Genomic DNA, 24,280 nt, shown 5'->3' with positions numbered 1-24,280 from the left:
TGTAAATATGAGTTTACCCATGAATTTCCCATATAGAGGTTAAAAAAAAAAATATTATTTTATTTTATTTTTGTATTGGTATAATAATAATACATATATCTAACAAAATGCATGTCCAAAAGGCTAATAAAATCAGAAAACGCTATGCACAAAATCCTGCCGAGAAATCTGGCTCTTTACAGCCTTCCCTGAGCCTTACGCACGATAATACAGAAGATTCTGTGTCAATAAGGCCTTTGTCCTGCCCCTCTTTCGAAAGCTATTTTTATTGGCTAGAATAATATGTCAGTCAAAGTCTGCTACGTCACTAGCATGCGGCGCTATTTAGATGTGAACAGTGGAATCCATGTGCGTCGCAAGCGTCGCATTTTTTTTTTTGCGGAGGCTGTAGCAAACAAACCCGTGGATGGTCTCATTCTGTAGGTAACAGTCTGAAGAAAAGAAAAATGCCAAACATTATCTTATAAGTCAAACAGGTCATTTGTTATGGACGGAGAAATGCACCGGACGAGATTCTGACCCCATTCCTTCTGAGAAGGTTGAAATCGGATGTGACTCAGAGAACGTTCTACAGAGAACGTTCTACAGATCCAGAGAATCGGTGCAGTGTTGACTTTAGAGCATGTTTTAGAGACAAGACTTTCCCCCTCGTTCTCCATCCAAACCAACAGAGTTCCTGCTGAACGGGAAGCCTCGTTAGGGTAGAAGCCTCGTTAGGGCAGAAGCCCGGACACAGGCCCGTTCTCTGTAGCGTTTCTACAGAGAACGTTCTCTGTAGAACGTTCTCTGTAGAACGTTCTCTGTAGAACGTTCTCTGGAGGTCGCAGCCATGTCGCAAATCTGCATCTACTTTTGATGTCACAGTAACTTTTGTATTCAGAGAGTTTAAGTTCATACTATTGAAACCTTAATGTAGTAAATGAAAGTTAAGGAGATTGTTTTGCATCAATAACCGTGAATATTTCTATTTTTTTCTCACAATAATGTGACATCCATAATTCAAACACGTTTTTTCTTGGTTAGAAATCCCAGAAGTAATAATATCAGTAGCAATTCCAGCTCCAAATGTGATGAAATAAGTGCTCCGCGTGGCCGGGCCCTGGTGTAGGACTGAAGGGGACGACACGTGGAGGTGTAACCAGACGCCGGGGCCGGGGCCGGGGTTGGGGCCGCACTCTGAGCCTGCAGCCTCCTGTTTCCTGTGGCCTGCTGACTCAGGGTAATGTGCGGGCGTCGCTATGGGACAAATATCCAGTGTCTCCCCTGGGCCGGCCCACCACACAGACCCAGCAGCGCTGAATAACACCAATACAAATGCGACGTGCTAACTGGGGCCAACGCTAACAAGTGAAATACACATTTAGTCAAAGTGTAAATTCTGGAAATGGAGGGTCAAAGGCAAATGCAGATGGAATACTGTGGAATATTACAGCCAAAGTGTCTGTCAAAGTGATGACTGTGTCTTCACATCTGGTTCATCTGCTCTTGAGCTCGTACTTAGACAATGAGTGTTATGTTGTAACATGAGATATTTACACAGAAATGTGGTCCATGTTGTGATGATCCTTTTGACCCGTGAGTCAGCTCAGGCCTCATTCCAATGCAGCAGGTTCTAAACCGCAGACCACCATATATGGCATGTCCGCGCTCCCCATGTGCATTTTGCAGCGTCTAGAGTCACTTCCTCATTAGACTCATTTCACCGTGAATATGAGTCTGATTGTAATAAAACAGCGTTTTGACGCTTAAAATACAGAGAAAATGACATGTCCCCTGGACAGTGTCCACTGTCCACTGACATCGTCTTCTACAGTGTGTCAAAAGCTTGCTCTTCCTGTTAGAGTGCCCCCCAGTGGCCATGAGCCAGTCAAATCTATAAATTAGATGTGCTGTTGTAATGACCGCAGGGTTCAAAGCCTGGGGAAAAATAGCAGCTTAAAGTTTGATGCTCCACTGGTCGCCTCATTCGTATTTCTCCCATAGCCTTAGTTACCATGGTAACTAATTACAAACAGTCAAGTTAAGTAGAATTTTGAGGTGATTGTACTTTTTTGAGTAGATTTTTCAGTATAATTTGACCCATGTTATTGTAATGAGTTAAATTAAAAGAATAAATCTGCTACTATTGAAGTACATTTTAATTAGTAATTTGAGTAGTATTTAATATTATTATATATATATATATATATATATATATATATTTATTTACTTTTTCGACATTATTACACGTCACAATATCAAAAACCATAAATATGAATGATAAGTTCCAACATCACCTGTTCTCCTCTGTCTCCTCAGGACCCCGGCCCCTCCCCGCCCTCCCCCACACTGGGACACAAGCCGCTGCAGCTCATCGAGGTCAAAGCTAGGGGGCGCTTTGGCTGCGTGTGGAAGGCCCAGCTGCTCAATGACCTCGTGGCCGTCAAGATCTTCCCCATCCAGGTGTGAGGTCCACCAGGCCCAGAAGCTCAGAACAAACGCGCAACACAACGTTTCAGTACATTACAATACTGCTGCGTTAGTGTAGTCTATATATTATTTCCGACGTGTTCTGTTGGAGCGGCGGCCTTCAAATCCTCCGCAGTCGGTTACTGAGCTTGTTGTCTTGGTTACAGGACAAGCTTTCGTGGCAGAACGAGTACGAGATCTACAGTCTGAGCGGCATGAAGCACGAGAACCTCCTGCACTTCATCGGTGTGGAGAAGAGGAACCACAACCTGGACCTGGAGCTGTGGCTCATCACCACCTACCACGACAAGGTAAAGGTCCAAACACACAAACCCCATGGATACTCGTATCGAAACCATATATTCAGTTGAACAGTTTTGAGAGGACCTGTCTTTGATTCTGCACGTTGGACTGTTCTGACTTGCACGAGTGGGACGACATGGTAATAATGATAAAGGAATGGAACAGATTATTGGAAAAAGCTTCTTCACCTCTGGAGTTCCACAGGGCTCAGTCTTGAGTCCGCTTGTGTTTTCCTTGAACATGCTGCCACTGCGCTCGATCCCTTTTCTCTGTTTTGCTGACTATGTCCACATTTCCACACATTTAGAGACACCCTCCGAGGCATCAGCTCTTATTATTTGGGGCTTTACAAAAATGCCTTTTATTAAATAAAGCCTGAACACACTTCATGTCACTCGGTCAGACACTTTCTTGGCCGTCCATCTTCTAATAGATTACATTACAATTGGATAAGCAAATCAGCTGTGGAAATGCTTCAGTTTTCAGACTCCAGGCCAAAGTCAAGTGTCACCTTAAATCAGCAGGACATGGTCATCCATATGTGGGGGTCTCGATGGTCTCGACTGGCTAAAGACGCTTTGACCGCATCAGTCCAGCGCTGCTCTTTTCATTGGCTTTAATGGTCCGGCATCTGTGCGTTTGTCTTGACCAGGGGTGAGCAAACTGCGGCCCGCGGGGCACATGTGCCCCGTTTGTCTTTATAACCCGCCAAACATGCAATGTAATATTTAAAAAATAATAATTATATATGTTTTTGTTTTTTTTCTGTCTGGACTTGTATCCTTAATAAATATGACGCAAAAGGAATTAAATAATATATTCAAATAGCCTATATTTGACAGAAAAGTGTATTTTTTATTTTTTTCACACCAATCATGGCGGGCCGGCCCTCCGCTACCTCCAATACGGCCCTCGGAGGAAAATAATTGCCCACCCCTGATCTGGACTGTCCCTGGTCTTCTGTCTCTACTAAAAACACACTTTTGCCTTTGTTTTCAAGCCGAGAGAGACTTTGCATTTAAATACAACTGGAGTTAAAAATAAAAACAAGCGTAGATGTTATTATTAGATTTAATTTAGTTCACTTTATTGCATTTTATGATTGTTGACTGAAACTAGTGTTATTACGAGTTTCAAACTAAGTTTGAGATGTTTCTTGTCCACTGTTGGTGAAAGCGTGGAGTCCCTTCATGTCTGTGTGCAGGGCTGTGGCGCCCTCTGGTGGTCAGCCGTGGCTCTGCGTGTGTCCTACATACTGGAACTGACCTGTTTTCATATGTTCATGTTTTATGTAAGAGGCTGATGCAACACGCACAGTAACGCTGAAACTCTGGCTATTTTTATGAAGCAACTTTATGAACCAATGTCTTATTTTGTCTCATTAAAAGAAGGAGACGTTTCTCAACATGGGTCAGACGTTCCCTTCTTAGCACAGACTGACGCAGACTTGTCCCGCTGCAGGGCTCTCTGACAGACTACCTGAAGGCCAACGTGCTGTCCTGGACCGAGCTGTGCCTCATTGCGCAGACGGCGGCGCGAGGACTGGCCTACCTCCATGAGGACGTCCCAGGACACCGCGACGGGCACAAGCCCTCCATCGCCCACAGGTGACACGCCCCAAATGGAAATGACTACATCTCGTCTTTACAGGCGTTCTAATGACAGAGCTGTTGATCTGTTTAGAGACATTTTAGTCTTTTCTCCTGTATTTGGCTTTAGATCAACATTGTAACTGTAATCTTCATCTAAAGCAACGTCCGAAACAGCCACTTCCTGTTCAAACCTGCAGACCTGACAGGCCCCGCCTCTTCATAGTGATAAGCCCCGCCTCTTCATAGATAAGCCCCACCTCTCATAGTGAATATATGACACAAACTTATTGAAAGGCGCTCGCAGTTCGATCGTCCTTCCGAGTCTGTCCCAGTGTCCGTCCCGAGTCTGTCCCGAGTGTCCGTCCCGAGTCTGTCCCGAGTGTCCGTCCCGAGTCTGTCCCGAGTGTCCGTCCCTGTGTCCGTCCCGAGTCTGTCCCGAGTGTCCGTCTCGAGTCTGTCCCGAGTGTCCGTCCCGAGTCTGTCCCGAGTGTCCGTCCCGAGTCTGTCCCGAGTGTCCGTCCCGAGTCTGTCCCTGTGTCCGTCCCGAGTCTGTCCCGAGTGTCCGTCCCGAGTCTGTCCCGAGTGTCCGTCCCGAGTCTGTCCCGAGTGTCCGTCCCTGTGTCCGTCCCGAGTCTGTCCCGAGTGTCCGTCCCGAGTCTGTCCCGAGTGTCCGTCCCGAGTCTGTCCCGAGTGTCCGTCCCGAGTCTGTCCCTGTGTCCGTCCCGAGTCTGTCCCGAGTGTCCGTCCCGAGTCTGTCCCGAGTGTCCGTCCCGAGTCTGTCCCAGTGTCCGTCCCGAGTCTGTCCCGAGTGTCCGTCCCGAGTCTGTCCCGAGTGTCCGTCCCGAGTCTGTCCCAGTGTCCGTCCCGAGTCTGTCCCAGTGTCCGTCCCGAGTCTGTCCCAGTGTCCGTCCCGAGTCTGTCCCGAGTGTCCGTCCCGAGTCTGTCCCGAGTGTCCGTCCCGAGTCTGTCCCTGTGTCCGTCCCGAGTCTGTCCCGAGTGTCCGTCCCGAGTCTGTCCCGAGTGTCCGTTCCGAGTCTGTCCCGAGTGTCCGTCCCGAGTCTCTCCCGAGTGTCCGTCCCGAGTCTGTCCCGAGTGTCCGTCCCGAGTCTGTCCCGAGTGTCCGTCCCGAGTCTGTCCCGAGTGTCCGTCCCGAGTCTGTCCCGAGTGTCCGTCCCGAGTCTGTCCCGAGTGTCCGTCCCGAGTCTGTCCCAGTGTCCGTCCCGAGTCTGTCCCGAGTATCCGTCCCGAGTCTGTCCCAGTGTCCGTCCCGAGTCTGTCCCGAGTGTCCGTCCCGAGTCTGTCCCGAGTGTCCGTCCCGAGTCTGTCCCGAGTGTCCGTCCCGAGTCTGTCCCAGTGTCCGTCCCGAGTCTGTCCCGAGTGTCTATCCCGAGTCTGTCCCGCGTGTCTGTCCCGAGTCTGTCCCAGTGTCCGTCCCGAGTCCGTCCCGAGTCTGTCCCAGTGTCCGTCCAGAGTCTGTCCCAGTGTCCGTCCCGAGTCTGTCCCAGTGTCCGTCCAGAGTCTGTCCCAGTGTCCGTCCAGAGTCTGTCCCAGTGTCCGTCCAGAGTCTGTCCCAGTGTCCGTCCCGAGTCTGTCCCGTGTGTCTATCCCGAGTCTGTCCCGAGTGTCTATCCCGAGTCTGTCCCGAGTGTCCGTCCCGAGTCTGTCCCGAGTGTCCGTCCCGAGTCTGTCCCAGTGTCCGTCCCGAGTCTGTCCCAGTGTCCGTCCCGAGTCTGTCCCGAGTGTCCGTCCCGAGTCTGTCCCAGTGTCTGTCCCGAGTCTGTCCCGAGTGTCCGTCCCGAGTCTGTCCCAGTGTCCGTCCCGAGTCTGTCCCAGTGTCCGTCCCGAGTCTGTCCCAGTGTCCGTCCCGAGTCTGTCCCAGTGTCCGTCCCGAGTCTGTCCCAGTGTCCGTCCCGAGTCTGTCCCAGTGTCCGTCCCGAGTCTGTCCCAGTGTCCGTCCCGAGTCTGTCCCAGTGTCCGTCCCGAGTCTGTCCCGAGTGTCCGTCCCGAGTCTGTCCCGAGTCTGTCCCGAGTGTCCGTCCCGAGTCTGTCCCAGTGTCCGTCCCGAGTCTGTCCCAGTGTCCGTCCCGAGTCTGTCCCGAGTGTCCGTCCCGAGTCTGTCCCAGTGTCCGTCCCGAGTCTGTCCCAGTGTCCGTCCCGAGTGTCCGTCCCGAGTGTCCGTCCCGAGTGTCCGTCCCGAGTGTCCGTCCCGAGTGTCCGTCCCGAGTGTCCGTCCCGAGTCTGTCCCAGTGTCCGTCCCGAGTCTGTCCCAGTGTCCCTCCCGAGTCTGTCCCAGTGTCCCTCCCGAGTCTGTCCCAGTGTCCGTCCCGAGTCTGTCCCGAGTCTGTCCCGAGTGTCTATCCCGAGTCTGTCCCGAGTGTCCGTCCCGAGTCTGTCCCGAGTGTCCGTCCCGAGTCTGTCCCTGTGTCCGTCCCGAGTCTGTCCCGAGTGTCCGTCTCGAGTCTGTCCCGAGTGTCCGTCCCGAGTCTGTCCCGAGTGTCCGTCCCGAGTCTGTCCCAGTGTCCGTCCCGAGTCTGTCCCAGTGTCCGTCCCGAGTCTGTCCCGAGTGTCCGTCCCGAGTCTGTCCCGAGTGTCCGTCCCGAGTCTGTCCCGAGTGTCCGTCCCGAGTCTGTCCCAGTGTCCGTCCCGAGTCTGTCCCAGTGTCCGTCCCGAGTCTGTCCCGAGTGTCCGTCCCGAGTCTGTCCCGAGTGTCCGTCCCGAGTCTGTCCCAGTGTCCGTCCCGAGTCTGTCCCAGTGTCCGTCCCGAGTCTGTCCCAGTGTCCGTCCCGAGTCTGTCCCGAGTGTCCGTCCCGAGTCTGTCCCGAGTGTCCGTCCCGAGTCTGTCCCGAGTGTCCGTCCCGAGTCTGTCCCAGTGTCCGTCCCGAGTCTGTCCCAGTGTCCGTCCCGAGTCTGTCCCGAGTGTCCGTCCCGAGTCTGTCCCGAGTGTCCGTCCCGAGTCTGTCCCAGTGTCCGTCCCGAGTCTGTCCCAGTGTCCGTCCCGAGTCTGTCCCGAGTGTCCGTCCCGAGTCTGTCCCGAGTGTCCGTCCCGAGTCTGTCCCTGTGTCCGTCCCGAGTCTGTCCCGAGTGTCCGTCCCGAGTCTGTCCCGAGTGTCCGTCCCGAGTCTGTCCCAGTGTCTGTCTGAGGTGTGGCTTGACCTGCTCTTTGCTGACCGAGCTCTGTTCTCAGGGACATCAAGAGTAAGAACGTGCTGCTGAAGAACAACCTGACGGCGTGCATCGCAGACTTCGGCCTCGCACTCAAGTTTGAGGCTGGAAAATCAGCTGGAGACACCCACGGACAGGTACAGGGCGGGGAGCGGGAGGCGGGGCCCGGGAGGCGGGGCTCGGGGAGCGGGAGGCGGGGAGCGGGAGGCGGGGCTCGGGGAGCGGGAGGCGGGGAGCGGGAGGCGGGGGTAGACAGGGGGAGACGTGTTTAAAAGGTGCCTCTTTGCCCTCAGGTGGGGACGCGGCGCTACATGGCCCCGGAGGTCCTGGAAGGGGCCATAAACTTCCAGCGGGACTCGTTCCTGAGGATCGACATGTACGCCTTCGGCCTGGTGCTGTGGGAGCTGGCGTCACGCTGCACGGCGGCCGACGGTGACACAGCCTCCCTTTTACACCACACCCTCTGTCACTAAAGCGTGTTTTAGGTTCAAATGAGCACAAAGCCATTGCACAGCGTCATAAGATAAGATAAGATATTCCTTTATTGTCCCACATGGGGAAATTTCATTGGTGCAACGCAGGTAGATACAGAGGTAGATACAGAAGAACAGATCACTTATAGGAAGTCTGAAAAACACTTTCAGTAGAAGATCTCCTATAAATAAATAAAAACTCCCATAGACAAATAAATAAATAAATACCATTGCATGTGATCCCGACAGTAATTGCACATGAATATGGCAACAAAGTGAAGGTGTCATGGCAACAAAGTGAAGGTGTCAACAATTAACAGACACAACTTATTGTGTCAAATGTGTTTTCATCATGATTATTATCTGGACCAAACAGACTGTAAAACACATACTTAACAACCCAAAAAGTAAAACTCTTTCAGATTGACTGAACTTGTAAATGTTCTCTGTGCAGAAGCCTCAGTCACATGGATTTGTATTCATTCATTTATTTGTTTGTTTGTGTGTGTCCAGGCCCAGTGGATGAGTACATGCTCCCGTTCGAGGAGGAGGTGGGACAGCACCCGTCTCTGGAGGACATGCAGGAGGTGGTGGTGCACAAGAAGCTGAGGCCCTGTCTGCGGGACTGTTGGCAGAAACACACGGTACGACACTCACAGGCTGCGTGTGTGCTGCGTGTGCTGTGTGTGTGTGCTGCGTGTGCTGCGTGTGCTGTGTGTGTGTGCTGCGTGTGCTGTGTGTGTGTGCTGCATGTGCTGCGTGTGCTGCGTGTGCTGTGTGTGTGTGCTGCGTGTGCTGTGTGTGTGTGCTGCGTGTGCTGTGTGTGTGCTGCGTGTGCTGTGTGTGTGTGCTGCGTGTGCTGTGTGTGTGCTGCGTGTGCTGTGTGAGTGTGCTGCGTGTGCTGTGAGTGTGCTGCGTGTGCTGTGAGTGTGCTGCGTGTGCTGTGAGTGTGCTGCGTGTGCTGTGAGTGTGCTGCGTGTGCTGTGGTGTGCTGCGTGTGCTGCGTGTGCTGTGGTGTGCTGCGGGTGCTGTGGTGTGCTGCGTGTGTGCTGCGTGTGCTGTGTGTGTTCTGCGTGTGCTGTGTGTGTTCTGCGTGTGCTGTGAGTGTGCTGCGTGTGCTGTGGTGTGCTGCGTGTGCTGCGGGTGCTGTGGTGTGCTGTGGTGTGCTGTGAGTGTGCTGCGTGTGCTGTGAGTGTGCTGCGTGTGCTGTGGTGTGCTGCGTGTGCTGTGGTGTGCTGCGTGTGCTGTGAGTGTGCTGCGTGTGCTGCGTGTGCTGCGTGTGCTGTGGTGTGCTGCGTGTGCTGTGAGTGTGCTGCGGGTGCTGCGGGTGCTGTGGTGTGCTGCGTGTGCTGTGAGTGTGCTGCGGGTGCTGTGGTGTGCTGAGTGTGCTGCGTGTGCTGTGAGTGTGCTGTGTGTGCTGTGAGTGTGCTGTGGTGTGCTGTGGTGTGCTGCGTGTGCTGTGAGTGTGCTGTGAGTGTGCTGCGTGTGCTGTGGTGTGCTGCGGGTGCTGTGAGTGTGCTGCGTGTGCTGTGGTGTGCTGCGTGTGCTGTGAGTGTGCTGCGTGTGCTGCGTGTGTGTGCTGCGTGTGTGTGCTGCGTGTGCTGTGTGTGTGTGCTGCGTGTGCTGCGTGTGCTGCGTGTGCTGTGTGTGTGTGCTGCGTGTGCTGCGTGTGCTGTGTGTGTGTGCTGCGTGTGCTGTGTGTGTGTGCTGCGTGTGCTGCGTGTGCTGCGTGTGCTGCGTGTGCTGTGTGTGTGTGCTGCGTGTGCTGTGTGTGTGTGCTGCGTGTGCTGTGTGTGCTGTGTGTGTGCTGCGTGTGCTGTGTGTGTGTGCTGCGTGTGCTGTGTGAGTGTGCTGCGTGTGCTGTGTGAGTGTGCTGCGTGTGCTGTGGTGTGCTGCGGGTGCTGTGGTGTGCTGCGTGTGCTGTGTGTGTGCTGCGTGTGCTGTGTGTGTTCTGCGTGTGCTGTGTGTGTTCTGCGTGTGCTGTGAGTGTGCTGCGTGTGCTGTGGTGTGCTGCGTGTGCTGCGGGTGCTGTGGTGTGCTGTGGTGTGCTGTGAGTGTGCTGCGTGTGCTGTGAGTGTGCTGCGGGTGCTGTGGTGTGCTGCGTGTGCTGTGGTGTGCTGCGTGTGCTGTGGTGTCCTGCGTGTGCTGTGAGTGTGCTGCGTGTGCTGTGGTGTGCTGCGGTGTGCTGCGTGTGCTGTGAGTGTGCTGCGTGTGCTGCGTGTGCTGTGGTGTGCTGCGTGTGCTGTGAGTGTGCTGCGGGTGCTGCGGGTGCTGTGGTGTGCTGCGTGTGCTGTGAGTGTGCTGCGTGTGCTGCGGGTGCTGTGGTGTGCTGAGTGTGCTGCGTGTGCTGTGAGTGTGCTGTGGTGTGCTGCGTGTGTGCTGCGTGTGCTGTGAGTGTGCTGTGAGTGTGCTGCGTGTGCTGTGGTTTGCTGCGGGTGCTGTGGGTGCTGTGAGTGTGCTGCGTGTGCTGTGGTGTGCTGCGTGTGCTGTGAGTGTGCTGCGTGTGCTGTGGTGTGCTGCGTGTGCTGTGAGTGTGCTGCGTGTGCTGCGTGTGCTGCGTGTGCTGCGTGTGCTGCGTGTGCTGCGTGTGCTGCGTGTGCTGTGAGTGTGCTGTGAGTGTGCTGCGTGTGCTGCGTGTGCTGCGGGTGCTGCGGGTGCTGCGGGTGCTGCGTGTGCTGCGTGTGCTGAGTGTGCTGCGGGTGCTGCGGGTGCTGTGGTGTGCTGCGGGTGCTGTGAGTGTGCTGCGTGTGCTGCGTGTGCTGCGTGTGCTGTGAGTGTGCTGTGAGTGTGCTGCGTGTGCTGCGTGTGCTGCGTGTGCTGCGTGTGCTGCGTGTGCTGTGAGTGTGCTGTGAGTGTGCTGCGGGTGCTGCGGGTGCTGCGTGTGCTGCGTGTGCTGCGGGTGCTGCGGGTGCTGTGGTGTGCTGCGGGTGCTGTGAGTGTGCTGCGTGTGCTGTGGTGTGCTGTGAGTGTGCTGTGAGTGTGCTGTGAGTGTGCTGCGTGTGCTGCGTGTGCTGCGTGTGCTGCGGGTGCTGCATGTGCCGCGGTTGCCGTGGTGATTAACGTGGTCTCTGGCCCCAGGGTCTGGCCCTGCTGTGTGAGACGGTGGAGGACTGCTGGGACCACGAGGCCGAGGCGCGTCTGTCGGCCGGCTGTGTGGAGGAGCGGATCGGTCAGATGCAGCGGCAGGCCCCCCTCATTGGCCCGGAGGAGATCACCGTGGTCACCATGGTCACCAACGTGGACCTGCCCCCCAAGGAGTCCAGCTTATGATGGAGCTACAACCCGCACCCGTGCGGGCCCCTCCCGAGCGGCCCCGCACCCGCCCTGGTTGGCGCTGGTTTTGACTGAGGCTTCTCTTTTGAATAAAGTCTTCTCTGGGGCCGCAACTTCAGGAAACCCCGCCCACCCCGGCCCTGGACTGTAGACTGAGGCGGGGCCACTGGTTGTGTACAGATGACCAGAAGGGGGCGCCCTGCTCCTTTGTCTTTTCCTCCCTGAGACTATTGTTCTGCCAATAACAGCTTCTGAATGTCATAGTGTAATGCTGCTGTACATAGTGTCACAGGGGGCGGGGTCAGCGGGGGTGGGAGGGGCCCATTCACAATATTACAACAATATATGAAAACCATAAACCTCCTTCAACCAGGTTACCTCAGCCCCCCCTCACACCAACCCCCTGAAGCCCAACCCCTTTGGCTACTGCAGGCCCCACCCCCACATCACAGGCCCCACCCCCACATCACAGGCCCCACCCCCACATCACAGGCCCCACCCCCACATCACAGGCCCTGACCCCAGGATTTTGAAACATTAGTATTTACTTATTCTCACTGTCCGGTCTGGAGCCACGCCCTTTTTGAACTTCTTTTCCAAGCGAAATCCGTCCGCTTTGAATCATCAGTGTTTGAGGCTCCACCTCCTCCACCTCCTCCACCTTCCTAATCTGCTGATTGTTCTCGCCGTCAAATGCAGATCATGAGGAACTCTAGCGTCATCAGGTGGACACATTATGCAATCGAGGTCACACAGGTCAAAGGTCACAGAGGCTCTCATCGTCTTCATCATGGTGCCATCGTTCTGCTGCTTCTGGAGATGTCAGGACAACGGATGGATCTGCTCCACGCCCCGGGGGTCTCCTCTGAGGGGCCCCCGGTGGTCTCTGAGGGGCGTCTCCTCTGAGGGGCCCCCGGGGGTCTGCTCTGAGGGGCGTCTGCTCTGAGGGGCGTCTGCTCTGAGGGGCGTCTGCTCTGAGGGGGCCCCCGGGGGTCTCCTCTGAGGGGGCCCCGGTGGTCTCTGAGGGGCGTCTCCTCTGAGGGGCCCCCGGGGGTCTGCTCTGAGGGGCGTCTCCTCTGAGGGGCGTCTGCTCTGAGGGGGCCCCTGGGGGTCTGCTCTGAGGGGCGTCTGCTCTGAGGGGGCCCCCGGGGGTCTGCTCTGAGGGGCGTCTGCTCTGAGGGGCGTCTCCTCTGAGGGGGCCCCCGGGGGTCTGCTCTGAGGGGGCCCCCGGGGGTCTCCTCTGAGGGGGCCCCCGGGGGTCTCCTCTGAGGGGCGTCTGCCCTGAGGGGGCCCCCGGGGGTCTCCTCTGAGGGGCGTCTGCCCTGAGGGGCGTCTGCTCTGAGGGGGGCCCCCGGGGTCTCCTCTTTTTAATACTTTAAAAACACATTTAGAGTTTTACAGATATAAAGTACAGCTAAATATATGAACAGAGTATTTAAACGCAGAGGTGGAAGAAGCATGAATACATTTACTCATTGTACCAGTACTTTTACTTCCCTCCGAGTACAGGCGCTTTATGTTCAACCCAATTCATCATCATTCAGTTTTTACCCATGTTTTGTCCGTTACTCGTGTTCGGGAAATATTTAGGGGCCACTACTTTGTACTTCTACTTAAGTAAGAGTGAAGTTACTTTAAATAATATCCCTCGAGTACCAGTGTCCGAGGAGCCAGAGGCATGACGGGCGTGTCCTGAGAGACCAGCCCCGCCTCTTTCAGGGATTCGTTCTTGCTTTTGCGAGTTATGCAACCAGTGCCGCAAACGGGGCCCCTCGTCGGACGCTGCAGGGGCCACTCTCAAAACACGTTTAACTCGTAGCATTTGTTTGACTCGTTGCATTTTGTTGTTGCGTATTTATTTCCTTTAAACTGAGGTTTGGGGTCAGCGCTCAGGAGCAGCGGTCATCAGGGGCTTTCATTCAGGAAATACTCAATATAAACTACAGGGGGCGCTCTACTCTTGAGATTCATTCATCCACAGGGTCAGGACACTGGTTCTGGGACAGATCTTTGGGGTTCTGGGACAGATCTTTGGGGTTCTGGGACAGATCTTTGGGGTTCTGGGACAGATCTTTGGGGTTCTGGGACAGATCTTTGGGGTTCTGGGACAGATCTGGGACAGATCTTTGGGGCGGTTCTTCCTCTGGAACACACGAGGACCTCAGGGTGCTCACGGTGCTCGGGTCGTCCTGGTCCCGCTCAGGTCTCAGCCTCGTTCTGGATGGAGAGTTTGTGAATGTACAGGAGTCTGAACTTCCTGGGCCCGTGTGGAGCTCACGGCCCTAAAAGCTCACCGTATCCCTCTGCAGCTGCCTGTACAGAATGACCCCTGACCCCTATCCAGGCTCAAGTGTTCTTCAGTGTTTCCTCAACCTTCAGACTGACACTTCTGACCACTCGCTGTGGATGGCCCTCAGTGGGATGGCCCTCAGTGGGATGGCCCTCAGTGGGATGGCCCTCAGCGGGATGGCCCTCAGCGGGATGGCCCTCAGTGGGATGGCCCTCAGTGGGATGGCCCTCAGCGGGATGGGGCCCTCAGTGGTGTTCTGCAGGAGCCTGAACCCTGAGGGCCGCACGTGTAGAACTCTGAGACACTGCAGCAGAGGACACACAATCATTGACTACATTCTCCTTTTAAAAGTGATCTAGAGGAATCCTTGGACTGATTGTAAATGAGTGGTTGCCAGGGCAACAAATATATATATATATATATATATATATATATATAAAAATATAAAAGAACAAAAATAGAACACTGCTTTCTGATGTTTAAGTCTCTGTAGAGCTGCAGCTCTGACCCCGGCTCCAGTCACCTCCTTTCTCCTTTTGAAGGGCTTTAATACCCGGGCCCCCCGGTCTCACACCGGGCCCCCGGTCTCTCATCGGGCCCCCGGTCTCATCGGGCCCCCGGTCTCATCGGGCCCCCGGTCTCATCGGGCCCCCGGTCTCATCGGGCCCCCGGTCTCATCGGGCCCCCGGTCTCATCGGGCCCCCCGGTCAGGGCTGTGGCTCTGCTACAGGAGCTGGTAATGGTTTGTATCATCCATGTGATGTAAATAAATGTTTTTAGATTGTGATGTTTTTGTGGCCTTTTTCTTCAAGTACAAGATTATAAGTATCGAGACGCGTACGAAGAAGTATTGAGACGAGTACGAAGAAGTATTAAGATAAGAAGTATTGTGGGACAAATGTTGGTTCAAGTTCTAGTCCAGGAGTCGAACTCATTTTGAGAAGTCTTTATTTATTATTATTATTATTATTATTATTATTATTATTATTATTATTATTATTATGGGTATGACCGTGTTTGTTATAAAGTCTGACAGCAGCAGAAGGACAGACTGTGAAATCTCCTTCACACAGCGAGGGTGGATCAGTCACTCACTGAAGCTGCTCTCCAGAGCGGACAGTGTCCTGCAGGGGACAGAGTGTCCTGCAGGGGGCGACACTCATGGTCCAGCATAGATGTGAGTTTAGCCAGGACCCTTCTGTCCCCCACCTCCTGCACAGAGTCCAGAGGACAGCCCAGGACGGAGCTTTGTCCAGCTTCCTCCTCTCCCTCTCTGTAACGCTGCTGCTCCAGCAGGCCACACCTACAGGAGCTGATGCACCACAGAGTCAGAGAAGGTCTTCAGGAGTGGCCCTGTCATTCAGGTACTTGTATGAGTCACTCTCTCAATGTCCCGTCCCTGGATGTTCACTGGTGAGGGGGGCGTGGCCTCTGTGGAAGTCCACCACCATCTCCTTGGTCTTCCCCGCGTTGATGAGGAGGTGGTTCCGCTGACACCAGTCCACAAAGTCCTGCGCCAGTCCTCTGTCCTCCACATCATCGTCGTCCGATGATGGCAGAGTCGTCAGAGAACTTCTGCAGGACACAGCTGTCCGTGTCGTGCCTGAAGTCTGCAGTGTAGAGGGTGAAGAGAAAGGGCACAAGGACAATGCCCTGGGGCGCCCCCACACTGCAGGTCCCCACACTGCAGGTCCGAGTGTCAGACACACAGTCCCGGGCTCTCACAAACTGGGGTCGGTCTGTGAGGTAGTCCAGGATCCACTCTACAGGTCGTACTCCACACCAGCCGTCTCCAGCTTGTCCCTCAGGAGCTGATGGTGTTGAAGGCGCTGGAGAGATGAAAGAACAGGATCCTCACAGAGCTGCCAGGCTTCTCCAGGTGAGAGAGAGAGAGGGGTGCAGCAGGGAGATGACGGCGTCCTCCACTCCAATGCCAGGACGATATGCAAACTGCAGCGGGTCCATGGCTGAGCTCACGGTGGAGCGGAAGTGGTCCAGGACCAGCTCCAGTGTCTTCATCAGGTGGGACGTGAGAGCCACCGGCCTGAAGCTGTTGAGGTCTTTGGCGCGCGGTGTCTTGGGCACAGGTACCAGACAGGAGGTCTTCCAGACCTGTGGTACCAGCCTCAGCTTCAGGCTCATGTTGAAGACATGCTCCATAACTCCACACAGTTCATCTGCAGGACTTAAGGAGCCTGGGGCTGATGCCTCAGGTCCTGCTGCCTTCCTCACTTTAATCCTCTTCAGCTCACTCCTCACCTGTGCTGCTGTGACAGTCAGTGGATGGCAGGGGGACCGTGTGCTGGGGGGATGGGTGAGTCCAGGTGAAGTGGGGAGCTGATGGGCCGAGGTAGAGGTGTGAAGAGGAACGGGTGCAGGCCATTGTCCAGCTGTGGAAGAGGGAGCATGCAGCTGTGCAGGGGGAGGGGCGGGCGATTGATCAAATCTCAGAAGTGAGAATTCAGTTCAATCATCCGCTGTAGATCCCCCTCTGTTTGGACAGGGGGGACTTTGAAGCCCGAGATGGTTTTCAGGCTCCTCCACACTCCCTGAATGTTCTTCTGCTGCAGCTGCTCCTCCGTCCTCCTCTTGTAGCCGGCTTCCTCCTGCCTGATCTCCCTCCTCAGCTCTTTCTGCACAGTCCTCAGCTCCTCCTTGTTCCCTGACCTGAAGGCTCTCTTCTTCTCCTTCAGCAGAGCCTTCAGTTCACGGTTAATCCATGGCTTGTTGTTTGGAAAACACCGCACCGTCCGGGAAGGAACAATGTTCTCAAAACAGAAGTTGATGTAGTCCGTGATGCACTCTGTGATGGTGTTGATGTCCTCCCCATGTGGGCCATAGAGCTCAGTCCAGACAGTGGTGCTGAAGCAGTCCCTCAGAGCCTCCTCGCTCTCAGCAGACCACATCCTCACCTCACGGGACACCACAGGCTGCCTGCGCACGATGGGTTCATACACAGGCCTCAGATGTACAAGGTTGTGGCCCGAGCTGCCCAGGGGAGGGAGGGGGGAGCAGCCTCCTTGGTGTTGGCAAAAAGCAAGTTCAATGTTCTATGGTCTCTGGTGGGGCAGGTGACATACTGGGTGTATGTGTCAGAACAGAAGAGGGAGAAGCATGTTTAAAGTCACCAGAGATGAGGAAGAGCGGCTGTGGGTGCTGTGTCTGTGACCTGCTGGTGCAGGAGAGCAATGCTTCACAAGCATTTTCAGCATGAGCAGACGGGGCACATAGACTGCGATCACAATAACATGTGCAGATAATATGGCCTCATGCCAATAGCTTACAGTTCAATGTCTTTGTTACACAGCTGCTCCTTCACTGTGCAATGATCAGGTTTGCAGTAGCTCTCATTTACAAACACCGCTCCTCTCTTCTTACCGCTCACTCTCGTCCTATCAGCATGAAAATTGCAATAGAGCACAAAAAGTATGAAAGAGAGAGAGAACGTTGCAACAGGCGGTCAGCGGACGCCAGCGCCGGAAGTCATTTTGAGTCCTAGGCCAAACATAATGTAAAACAAGACAATCAAAAATATAAGAAATAAATAGCTATTTATAGCTGTCATGGAATTAGACATAAACCAATGCTATTCCTTAACACACAGAGAACACAATTCAACTTAGAATATGAAACGATACAGAAACCTCAGACTTTTGTGTAGCATGCATGGGAGAAACCGTCGGGCCGGGTCGCCAAGGCTGTTGTAAGCAACGCGATGGCCCTCCTTGGTCTCACGTTTTTTCTCATGCAGGTTGGTTTTATTACAAATTATGGAATAGGCGGGTCACATTCTCATTGGTCAGCTTCACATCAAGGCACTTGTCTTTTACAACAGTTGGTATTTTCCTTAGAGATAAAGCATGGGTAATGCTTACCTAACTCCCCTGGGGTGTTACACCCCTCCCTTGGGTAAACATTCCTTTGGCCCATCTTTACGACCCCTTCACAAATGCAGTTTGTCACACACCCGTTCTTCTCTTAGACTAATGATGCAGATAAAATATCACTATTATGCAGATAAAATACATCACAGAAATATACTCATATATTCACATTTTATCACATTTCCCTCCTGTTTATCAAAGCATTAGTCACTGTCTCATATGCCAAACATATTACTCTTTTCAGTTTTCAACTTGTCTTTCATATTGGTGTTAAAATGACACTTTTACACACAAAAAGTTATGCACAGTTCTCAACATTGAACACACTCCTTTTCTCTCGGCCCACAACATTTCTACTGCATTACTGTCCTAAATTTTGAGTCAGATTGGTCAATCTCTGTAATTTGACAAACAGACAATTTATCTTGTCTATAATTTGTGCGGTGTGATGGGAAATATAGAACTACAAGCGGAAAGCCCTTAAACCCGCTGCTCTCTGGTCAGTCAGTTTGACTCGTCAGTGACCTCTCTGGACACCCCAATAGAATCAAATACGTAGTATCAGGTGCTACTGGAACCAGACTGTCCACTAACCTTTCGACCTTGACCTTGCGGTATGGTTCTGGGTGATGCTGGTCTTTGTTATGACCATGGCTGGCCACAAAAGGGATACATAGGCACAACGTCCTACACCCTTTGGTTTCCAAGTGCCCTCTCAGCACTGTGTCCCCACACCACCATACGTCCTCGCTTGGTTTCTTAAGAGACCTTCTTCCGCTGCTCGCTTCGGTCACACCTATGACACATATGAACTGGTACATTTCCCATCTCAATTCATAATCTCATTAACATTGCATGTAGTTATGTTGTAGCAGATACAAAAAAGGCACTCTTAGGTAGTGTAAACAACGGTGGCTGTATAATATGCCATTGTTTCTTCAGCTACTGTCATGTCAATTATACATTATACATTTCATAACCTTTCACATCAAGTTGATCACTTATTTTCTTCCCTCTATTTTCCAGGCCTATGTATTGAATTCAAAATGTATGTTTCATTTACCGGTATACACAGTTGTGACACACCAATATATGTTGATCTGTTGGAACATGGATTGGGCGAGATCACCTTTGCCTCTTTGCTGTCTCTTTTTTCACGTGTTACCGATTGTCCGGTGCATAATACAGGTGTTCAGCACCCATATTATCGTCGTCGCCGTGATGATGATAACTGTTGATTTCTTTTCGCAGAGTATGGTACTCTGCACACCGTAGACTCTGGCTCCCGTCCATCGTAGCAGAGTATAGTACTTTTCGCATTGTAGAATCTGTGTTGATGTCACTGCATTCAAAACGAATACAACCTGCGTCTCAGATGGCTTATGGATCTGACGCTGTGTTGTCTGCCGCTGGTGCTGCCAGTTCAGACATTTCTCTCACTTTCCCATGAGAGCACCCATGTTCTCGTCCCTCCACTGGTGAGGACAACACGGTGTGGCTCCTCCTTCCACCTTGGCTGTTCCACTTGGCTCGTCTCTGTAAACACCAGATCTTCACACGTTTTTGCTACGGTGAAAAACAAAGTCTTTTCGGCAGTTCATGTATTTCAAACACTTCTCTCGTGAGCATTGTCAGTCTTATATTCCATGATAAGTCTGTAGGTTTATCACTCCTGGGTCCATTGTCCACATCAAACATTGCTTACATTTTTTTTTAGTAACTATTATGGTTATGTTTGTTTACTAGTCCAATTATCCCTCCATTTGAGGCATGGCATCGCCCGTGTTTTGTGAAGCACTTTGTGACTTCTGTCTGTGAAAGGTGCTATATAAATAAAATTTACTTACTTATTATGTGGTCTACGGTCGTCTGAGAGAAATGCTACTTGCTTTACAGGCGAGTCATATCCCAAGCTTCTAGTGAATTCCCTGTTGGTTTCCACCAGACATAAACTTACTTTTGTGTAGCATGCATGGGAGAAACCGTCGGGCCGGGTCGCCAAGGCTGTTGTAAGCAACGCGATGGCCCTCCTTGGTCTCACGACGTTTTTTCTCTTGCAGGTTGGTTTTATTACAAATTATGGAATAGGCGGGTCACATTCTCATTGGTATGAGTTATTTGTTCTTTTCTTCTGTGTCTATCTCTGTATCTACCTGCGTTGCATCAATGGAATTTCCCCATGTGGGACAATAAAGGATTATCTTATCTTATCTTAACTTCACATCAAGGCACTTGTCTTTTACAACAGTTGGTATTTTCCTTAGAGATAAAGTAATGTTTACCTAACTCCCCTGGGGTGTTATACCCCTCCCTTGGGTAAACATTCCTTTGCCCCATCTTTACGACACTTTCACAAATGCAGTTTGTCACACATGCCATTTTTCTCTTAGACTAATGATGCAGATAATATACAAATATCATCATATCACTATTATGCAGATGAATTACAGAAATATAATCATATATTTACATTTTATCACAATAGCCTAGTTATATATGGAGTCCGTATTCATGCATCAGCAGGAACAGGAACATGGACTATTGATGTGATTTCTAATGTGAAATGTTGATATCACAGACGTGTTTCTGCTCAAACTCAATATGAACTTGTTATTTTCATAGTTTAAGCTGATCTTAGTGACAAATGATTCATGTAGTGACTCAAATGAGGTCATTGTGTTTGTGTTCAGTCACATTAGTGTGACACAGTCATGTTCAGACTTCATCACACTCTGACCTGTGTTTTTACCTGTGGCTCCTGATCTGTCCAGGTTTGTAGAGGATGTTTTCCTCACAGAGCATCATCACAGAAGTTAGTTTTGTTGTTAGCTCCACATTAGCTTCACATTAGTGACTGAACGTGGCCAATCCAGTTACATGTCTACCAGGAGACATTTTGAGTTATTCACAGATTCTGAAAGTGTGAATTCAAAGCTTCCCAATGATGTCTCACTCATGTAGATCTGATAATATTTGAGTAAGTTGTGGTCATTTGAATGTATACAACTCTCAAACCCATTCACTGAGAAAACGGCCTCTAAAGTTTCTCACCGGAGTGAGCCCAGAGTCACAGGGGGCGGGGCTCATTTGCATCTCATTGAGATAAGCCCTCCCCCCTGTCACACTGACACCACCTTCCCCCTACAGCTGTCACTGAAGACTCAAGAGGAGTGTTGTTATTGATGGTAACTGGACTTAAATCAGAATTAGAAGTTACTATATTAAAATGGAAATACTTGGATTACAAAAGGCCCTGAATAGAATCAAAGAATCAGAATGAGAATAGGGTTCATTGCATTTGTCGGTAAACATAATTCACAGGTGATTCAGTGCACAAACAACAAAAGATAAGATAAGATAGCCTTTAATGTTACAACGCAGTAGATACAGGGGGAAAGGACAGTAACTTATAGGAAGTTTAAAAAACACTCTCAATAGAAGAACTCTTATAAACAGATGCCAGGGCCAGGTATACGAACTGCAACATATGAGATAATAGACATCATAGGTACACCATCAGAGTCCAATTACGTCCGCAGCCTCTTTTGCACATTCGTCTTCTGTGCTGTGACTCTCGGCGCTGGGCATGTGATGTCTTTTGCCTCGTCAGCACAGAAAGGCCTGATTTTTTCATGCAGGTAGGTCTGCCTGTCAATGTTCAATCCAGGTGGGACCAGGACATGGAGATTGTCAACCGGAGGCAGAACAGCTGAATTGCGTAGTAGCTGAAATTCCACTGGTTCTGCTCCACAGTGACTTTTCGCAAGCACCACACCTGGTCTCTTGGCATCAAAGCTGTAAGCAAATAACAGGACATTTAAGAAATGGCTAACTATTTCACATGAAACACTCAATTTTTTTTGTTTGAATATAAATACCTGAAGTGCTGATAGCTCTTGATCTTTGGAAGCCGTCTGAAGAAGGGACTCAGATGCTTCTGCCAGTCCAAGTTCTTGACAAACACTTTGCCATCCGCCGTTCCAACAAGCTGTGGGATATTGAGGTGAGACTCAGGAGAGCTGTTTTCCACTACCTGATGACAAGGGCGAGACTGTAAAAAAAAATTAGAACAGAAGAAAAATATCTGCACTGAAGTTTTGCCAGGCTAATGTTTACACATTACAGTAGTCAAATAATATAAACTAACCTCAGCGATGTCTTCCAAAGTGTCAACCCTGGTCTTCATGTATGCTCGCTTGATAAGTCCAAAGCCACAATCAGGGGAGAATTTCGTGTGGCCATCAATGAGGAAGTGGATGTCCACTGTGTAGTGAAGCTTGTGTCCAACACGCCAGGCAGCACCACAACATGAAATTGTTTTTGTTTTGGCCACTGCAGTTGTCACAATGAAGATCCACGTATTTTTCTCCAACCCCGACGTTGTTGAAGAAATGATGCATGTAGCTTATGACTTCATTGCTTCCCTTACTTGACGACATGCCTTCGTCAATCAGGAAATTGACCTGCTTCTGCATCCCTTCACAGGAGACACCAAAAAGGCCACATTTTCGTGGAGTCAGGAAATACATTGGCCCCGGCTGCAGAGGGTTTGAGGGAAAGTGTATCTGTAGTTGACAGAGAGAGAGAAAGGAGATTAGATTAATACATATGACATTTGATTAAGACGTATATGTCTCTATAATTGCTATTCTGCATTTGCACTATTAGTAGTACCTGCTGTGCAAAGTCGGAGCTGTAATGCATCCTGATGTCTTTGCTTGCTGGCGGTGAGGGTCCGAAAGACAGCACATTAGATTCTGTTGTCAGTCTGCAGGCAGCAATCAAAGTGTTGTAAAAAGTCCTCTCACTTTGCACAAGGGCAAGATGATGCACTTGCTTCTGGACAACTTCAGATTTTCTTTCATCTGGGACATTTGCACTTCGTATCAGCTGCTCGTTGTTGCTCTGACACTGCCAACAGAGATCTGTGCGTGGCCTGCAGCTTCTGATGTGTGGGAGAAGCTGTTTCCACAGTGATCTGAAGCTTGATTTACAAACTGCAGGCTCACCTAAAAAACAGATGTTGCTTATGGTTAATTATACTCTAATCATTAAAACATGAAAATCACCAAAATAATGTTTTACACTTACCACGCTCCTTAGCAGACTTCACGTAGAGACGCCAAACTGAGGCCTTAGTCACATGGGTTGGGAGCAACTTCACATGCCAGTCCTTATGGCCAGGATGTCGACCAGGTAGCATTATGGAATGGACTTCTGCATAGTTTTTGATAAACTCTACAACGGTGTGGATGACTTCATGGCTGATGAACCTGCGTGGCTGTGGCTGTGCGCGCTTCTTCCTCAACCGTGGTGTTGCTCCATTTTCATCATAGTGTTTAATTATGTCAGTCAGGGTGTCTTTGCCAATTCTGAAAAGGGGGAAAAAAAGGATTAGGGTTGACAGTAATATGGGAATAACACGCTTCACGTGGATAGCTAGCTTGTGATATCATGGCTCACCAGGTTTAGACCAAAACAGGCACTCACAACACAAACACGACCACAAAAGCACACCAAAACATAACTTTCAAGCGTGTTTGTGATGCAGTTTAATCTGCATTATTCACATTCTGACGTTTACGTCGTATTTAAGACTTAAAAGGCGGAGGAGCGGGACACGGCCGGCTCTGAGCTAGCGGCGCTACGTGGCTAGTTAGCTTGTGATGGCGCAACAAAACAGGCACTCACAACACAAACACGACCACAACAGCACACCAAAACATAACTTTCAAGCGTGTTTGTGATGCCATTTATTTTGCATTATTCACATTCTGACGTTTACGTCGTATTTAAGACTTAAAACGCGGAGGAGCGGGACACGGCCGGGGCTAGCGGCGCTACGTGGCTAGCTAGCTTGTGATGGCTCAACAAAACAGGCACTCACAACACAAACACGACCACAAAAGCACACTAAAACTGGCATATTTAATATTAATCATTACTTACGCCATGAGGAACAGGAAAGTACTTCTGCAGACTTCCGTGCCTCCTATGAAAAAGCTTGTCCGGGCAAACTTGCGCTTCTTCTGGGGCTTTTTCGTGGACGTCGTCAGCTCAGAAGTGACGACAGAAGAAACTCACTCCAGACATGAGTTCTGGAGTGAGTTTCCCGCTACACGATTTGCTTGAGAGTAGAGAATTTTCTTTTCTTCTTGAGTAACATTTGCAGTCAAAGTTACGGAGCATAGCAGAAGGATCCATTTTTCACCTGATGTTACACAGCGTGTGTTGCTCCCTGTGTTGCTGCTTATCAAGTAGCCATGCGGCTGGCGGCTCAGCCCATTGGCTGACTGCAATAGCGCAGCTGTTCATATGGAAATGCGGTCACACCCACTCTGCACGTCCAGAGAGCGCCCGAAAACACCACACTTTAAACGACTTTATTTATGCTTTTAATGCTGCAAATACTGTTATCTGATACATTGAATGACTGGTCCATATCTTCAACTTTCACATAATGCAAAAAAACGAAAATCACAAATTTGGGGGGGAAAAAAAGTAAAATGCTGTTTTTCTCAGTTTCACCGAGGCCGACATGGTCCGACAATTCCGGTGGCGAGTCACATTAGCTTCACATTGGCTTCACATTAGCTTCACATTAGCTTCACATTAGCTCCACATTAGCTTCACATTAGCTCCACATTAGCTCCGCTTTTAGCACAGCTCTAACGTCTACGAAACCGTCTCCTTTTTTTTCTTCCACGTGTTTCACAAAACCACACGTTTCTTTCCTCGCTCAGACCTCTGCTCAGGTCTGTAAAGTGCAGGACGCACATTGGCACTTCTCAGCCTTCAGCACTCACTCCAGCAGCACAGAGCAGCGCAGGGGAGGGGCGGCTGCTGCAAAGGATT

The 24,280-nt window shown here is 51.1% G+C and overlaps 2 protein-coding genes across 3 annotated transcripts in view; one reads left to right on the top strand and one right to left on the bottom strand.

The window, feature by feature from the left end:
• The window catches only part of LOC140362506 (activin receptor type-2A-like), a 45,433-nt gene extending 34,028 nt beyond the window's left edge, over positions 1–11,405 (top strand). Inside the window, exons 6-12 of one of the 2 annotated variants that reach the window (XM_072448598.1) lie at positions 2,299–2,442; positions 2,616–2,759; positions 4,213–4,358; positions 7,528–7,642; positions 7,799–7,937; positions 8,492–8,622; positions 11,057–11,405. In XM_072448598.1, coding sequence (XP_072304699.1) covers positions 2,299–2,442; positions 2,616–2,759; positions 4,213–4,358; positions 7,528–7,642; positions 7,799–7,937; positions 8,492–8,622; positions 11,057–11,248 — 1,011 coding nt within the window. In that variant the 3' untranslated portion in view covers positions 11,249–11,405. The remainder of the gene's footprint in view (positions 1–2,298; positions 2,443–2,615; positions 2,760–4,212; positions 4,359–7,527; positions 7,643–7,798; positions 7,938–8,491; positions 8,623–11,056) is intronic. The other variant, XM_072448603.1, reaches the window with a different exon arrangement.
• Positions 11,406–20,793: 9,388 nt separating this feature from the next.
• Positions 20,794–23,662, bottom strand: LOC140365575 (uncharacterized). The gene is made up of 6 exons (XM_072452081.1): positions 23,375–23,662; positions 22,517–22,797; positions 22,100–22,434; positions 21,573–21,990; positions 21,304–21,476; positions 20,794–21,220 (listed from the first exon to the last, which is right to left on the bottom strand). Exons 1-4 carry the CDS (start codon positions 23,377–23,379, stop codon positions 21,667–21,669), a joined length of 945 nt encoding a protein of 314 aa, XP_072308182.1. The 5' UTR covers positions 23,380–23,662; the 3' UTR covers positions 20,794–21,220; positions 21,304–21,476; positions 21,573–21,666.
• Positions 23,663–24,280: the final 618 nt, after the last annotated feature.

The sequence above is a fragment of the Eucyclogobius newberryi genome, unplaced genomic scaffold, assembly GCF_026437365.1.
Source record: "Eucyclogobius newberryi isolate DKJ021-1_F unplaced genomic scaffold, fEucNew1.0.hap1 SCAF_1, whole genome shotgun sequence".
NCBI lineage: Eukaryota > Metazoa > Chordata > Actinopteri > Gobiiformes > Gobiidae > Eucyclogobius > Eucyclogobius newberryi.
The sequence above is the reverse complement of the archived record's forward strand: the minus strand, read 5'-3'. Positions and strand labels throughout refer to the sequence as shown.

Excerpts from the sequence above, each read along its gene's own strand:
- LOC140365575 (XM_072452081.1), bottom strand. Across the intron at positions 22,435-22,516 it reads GAAGTCTGCTAAGGAGCGTG|GTGAGCCTGCAGTTTGTAAA; the intron begins GTAAGTGTAAAA and ends TCTGTTTTTTAG. Across the intron at positions 21,991-22,099 it reads GCTCCGACTTTGCACAGCAG|ATACACTTTCCCTCAAACCC; the intron begins GTACTACTAATA and ends TGTCAACTACAG.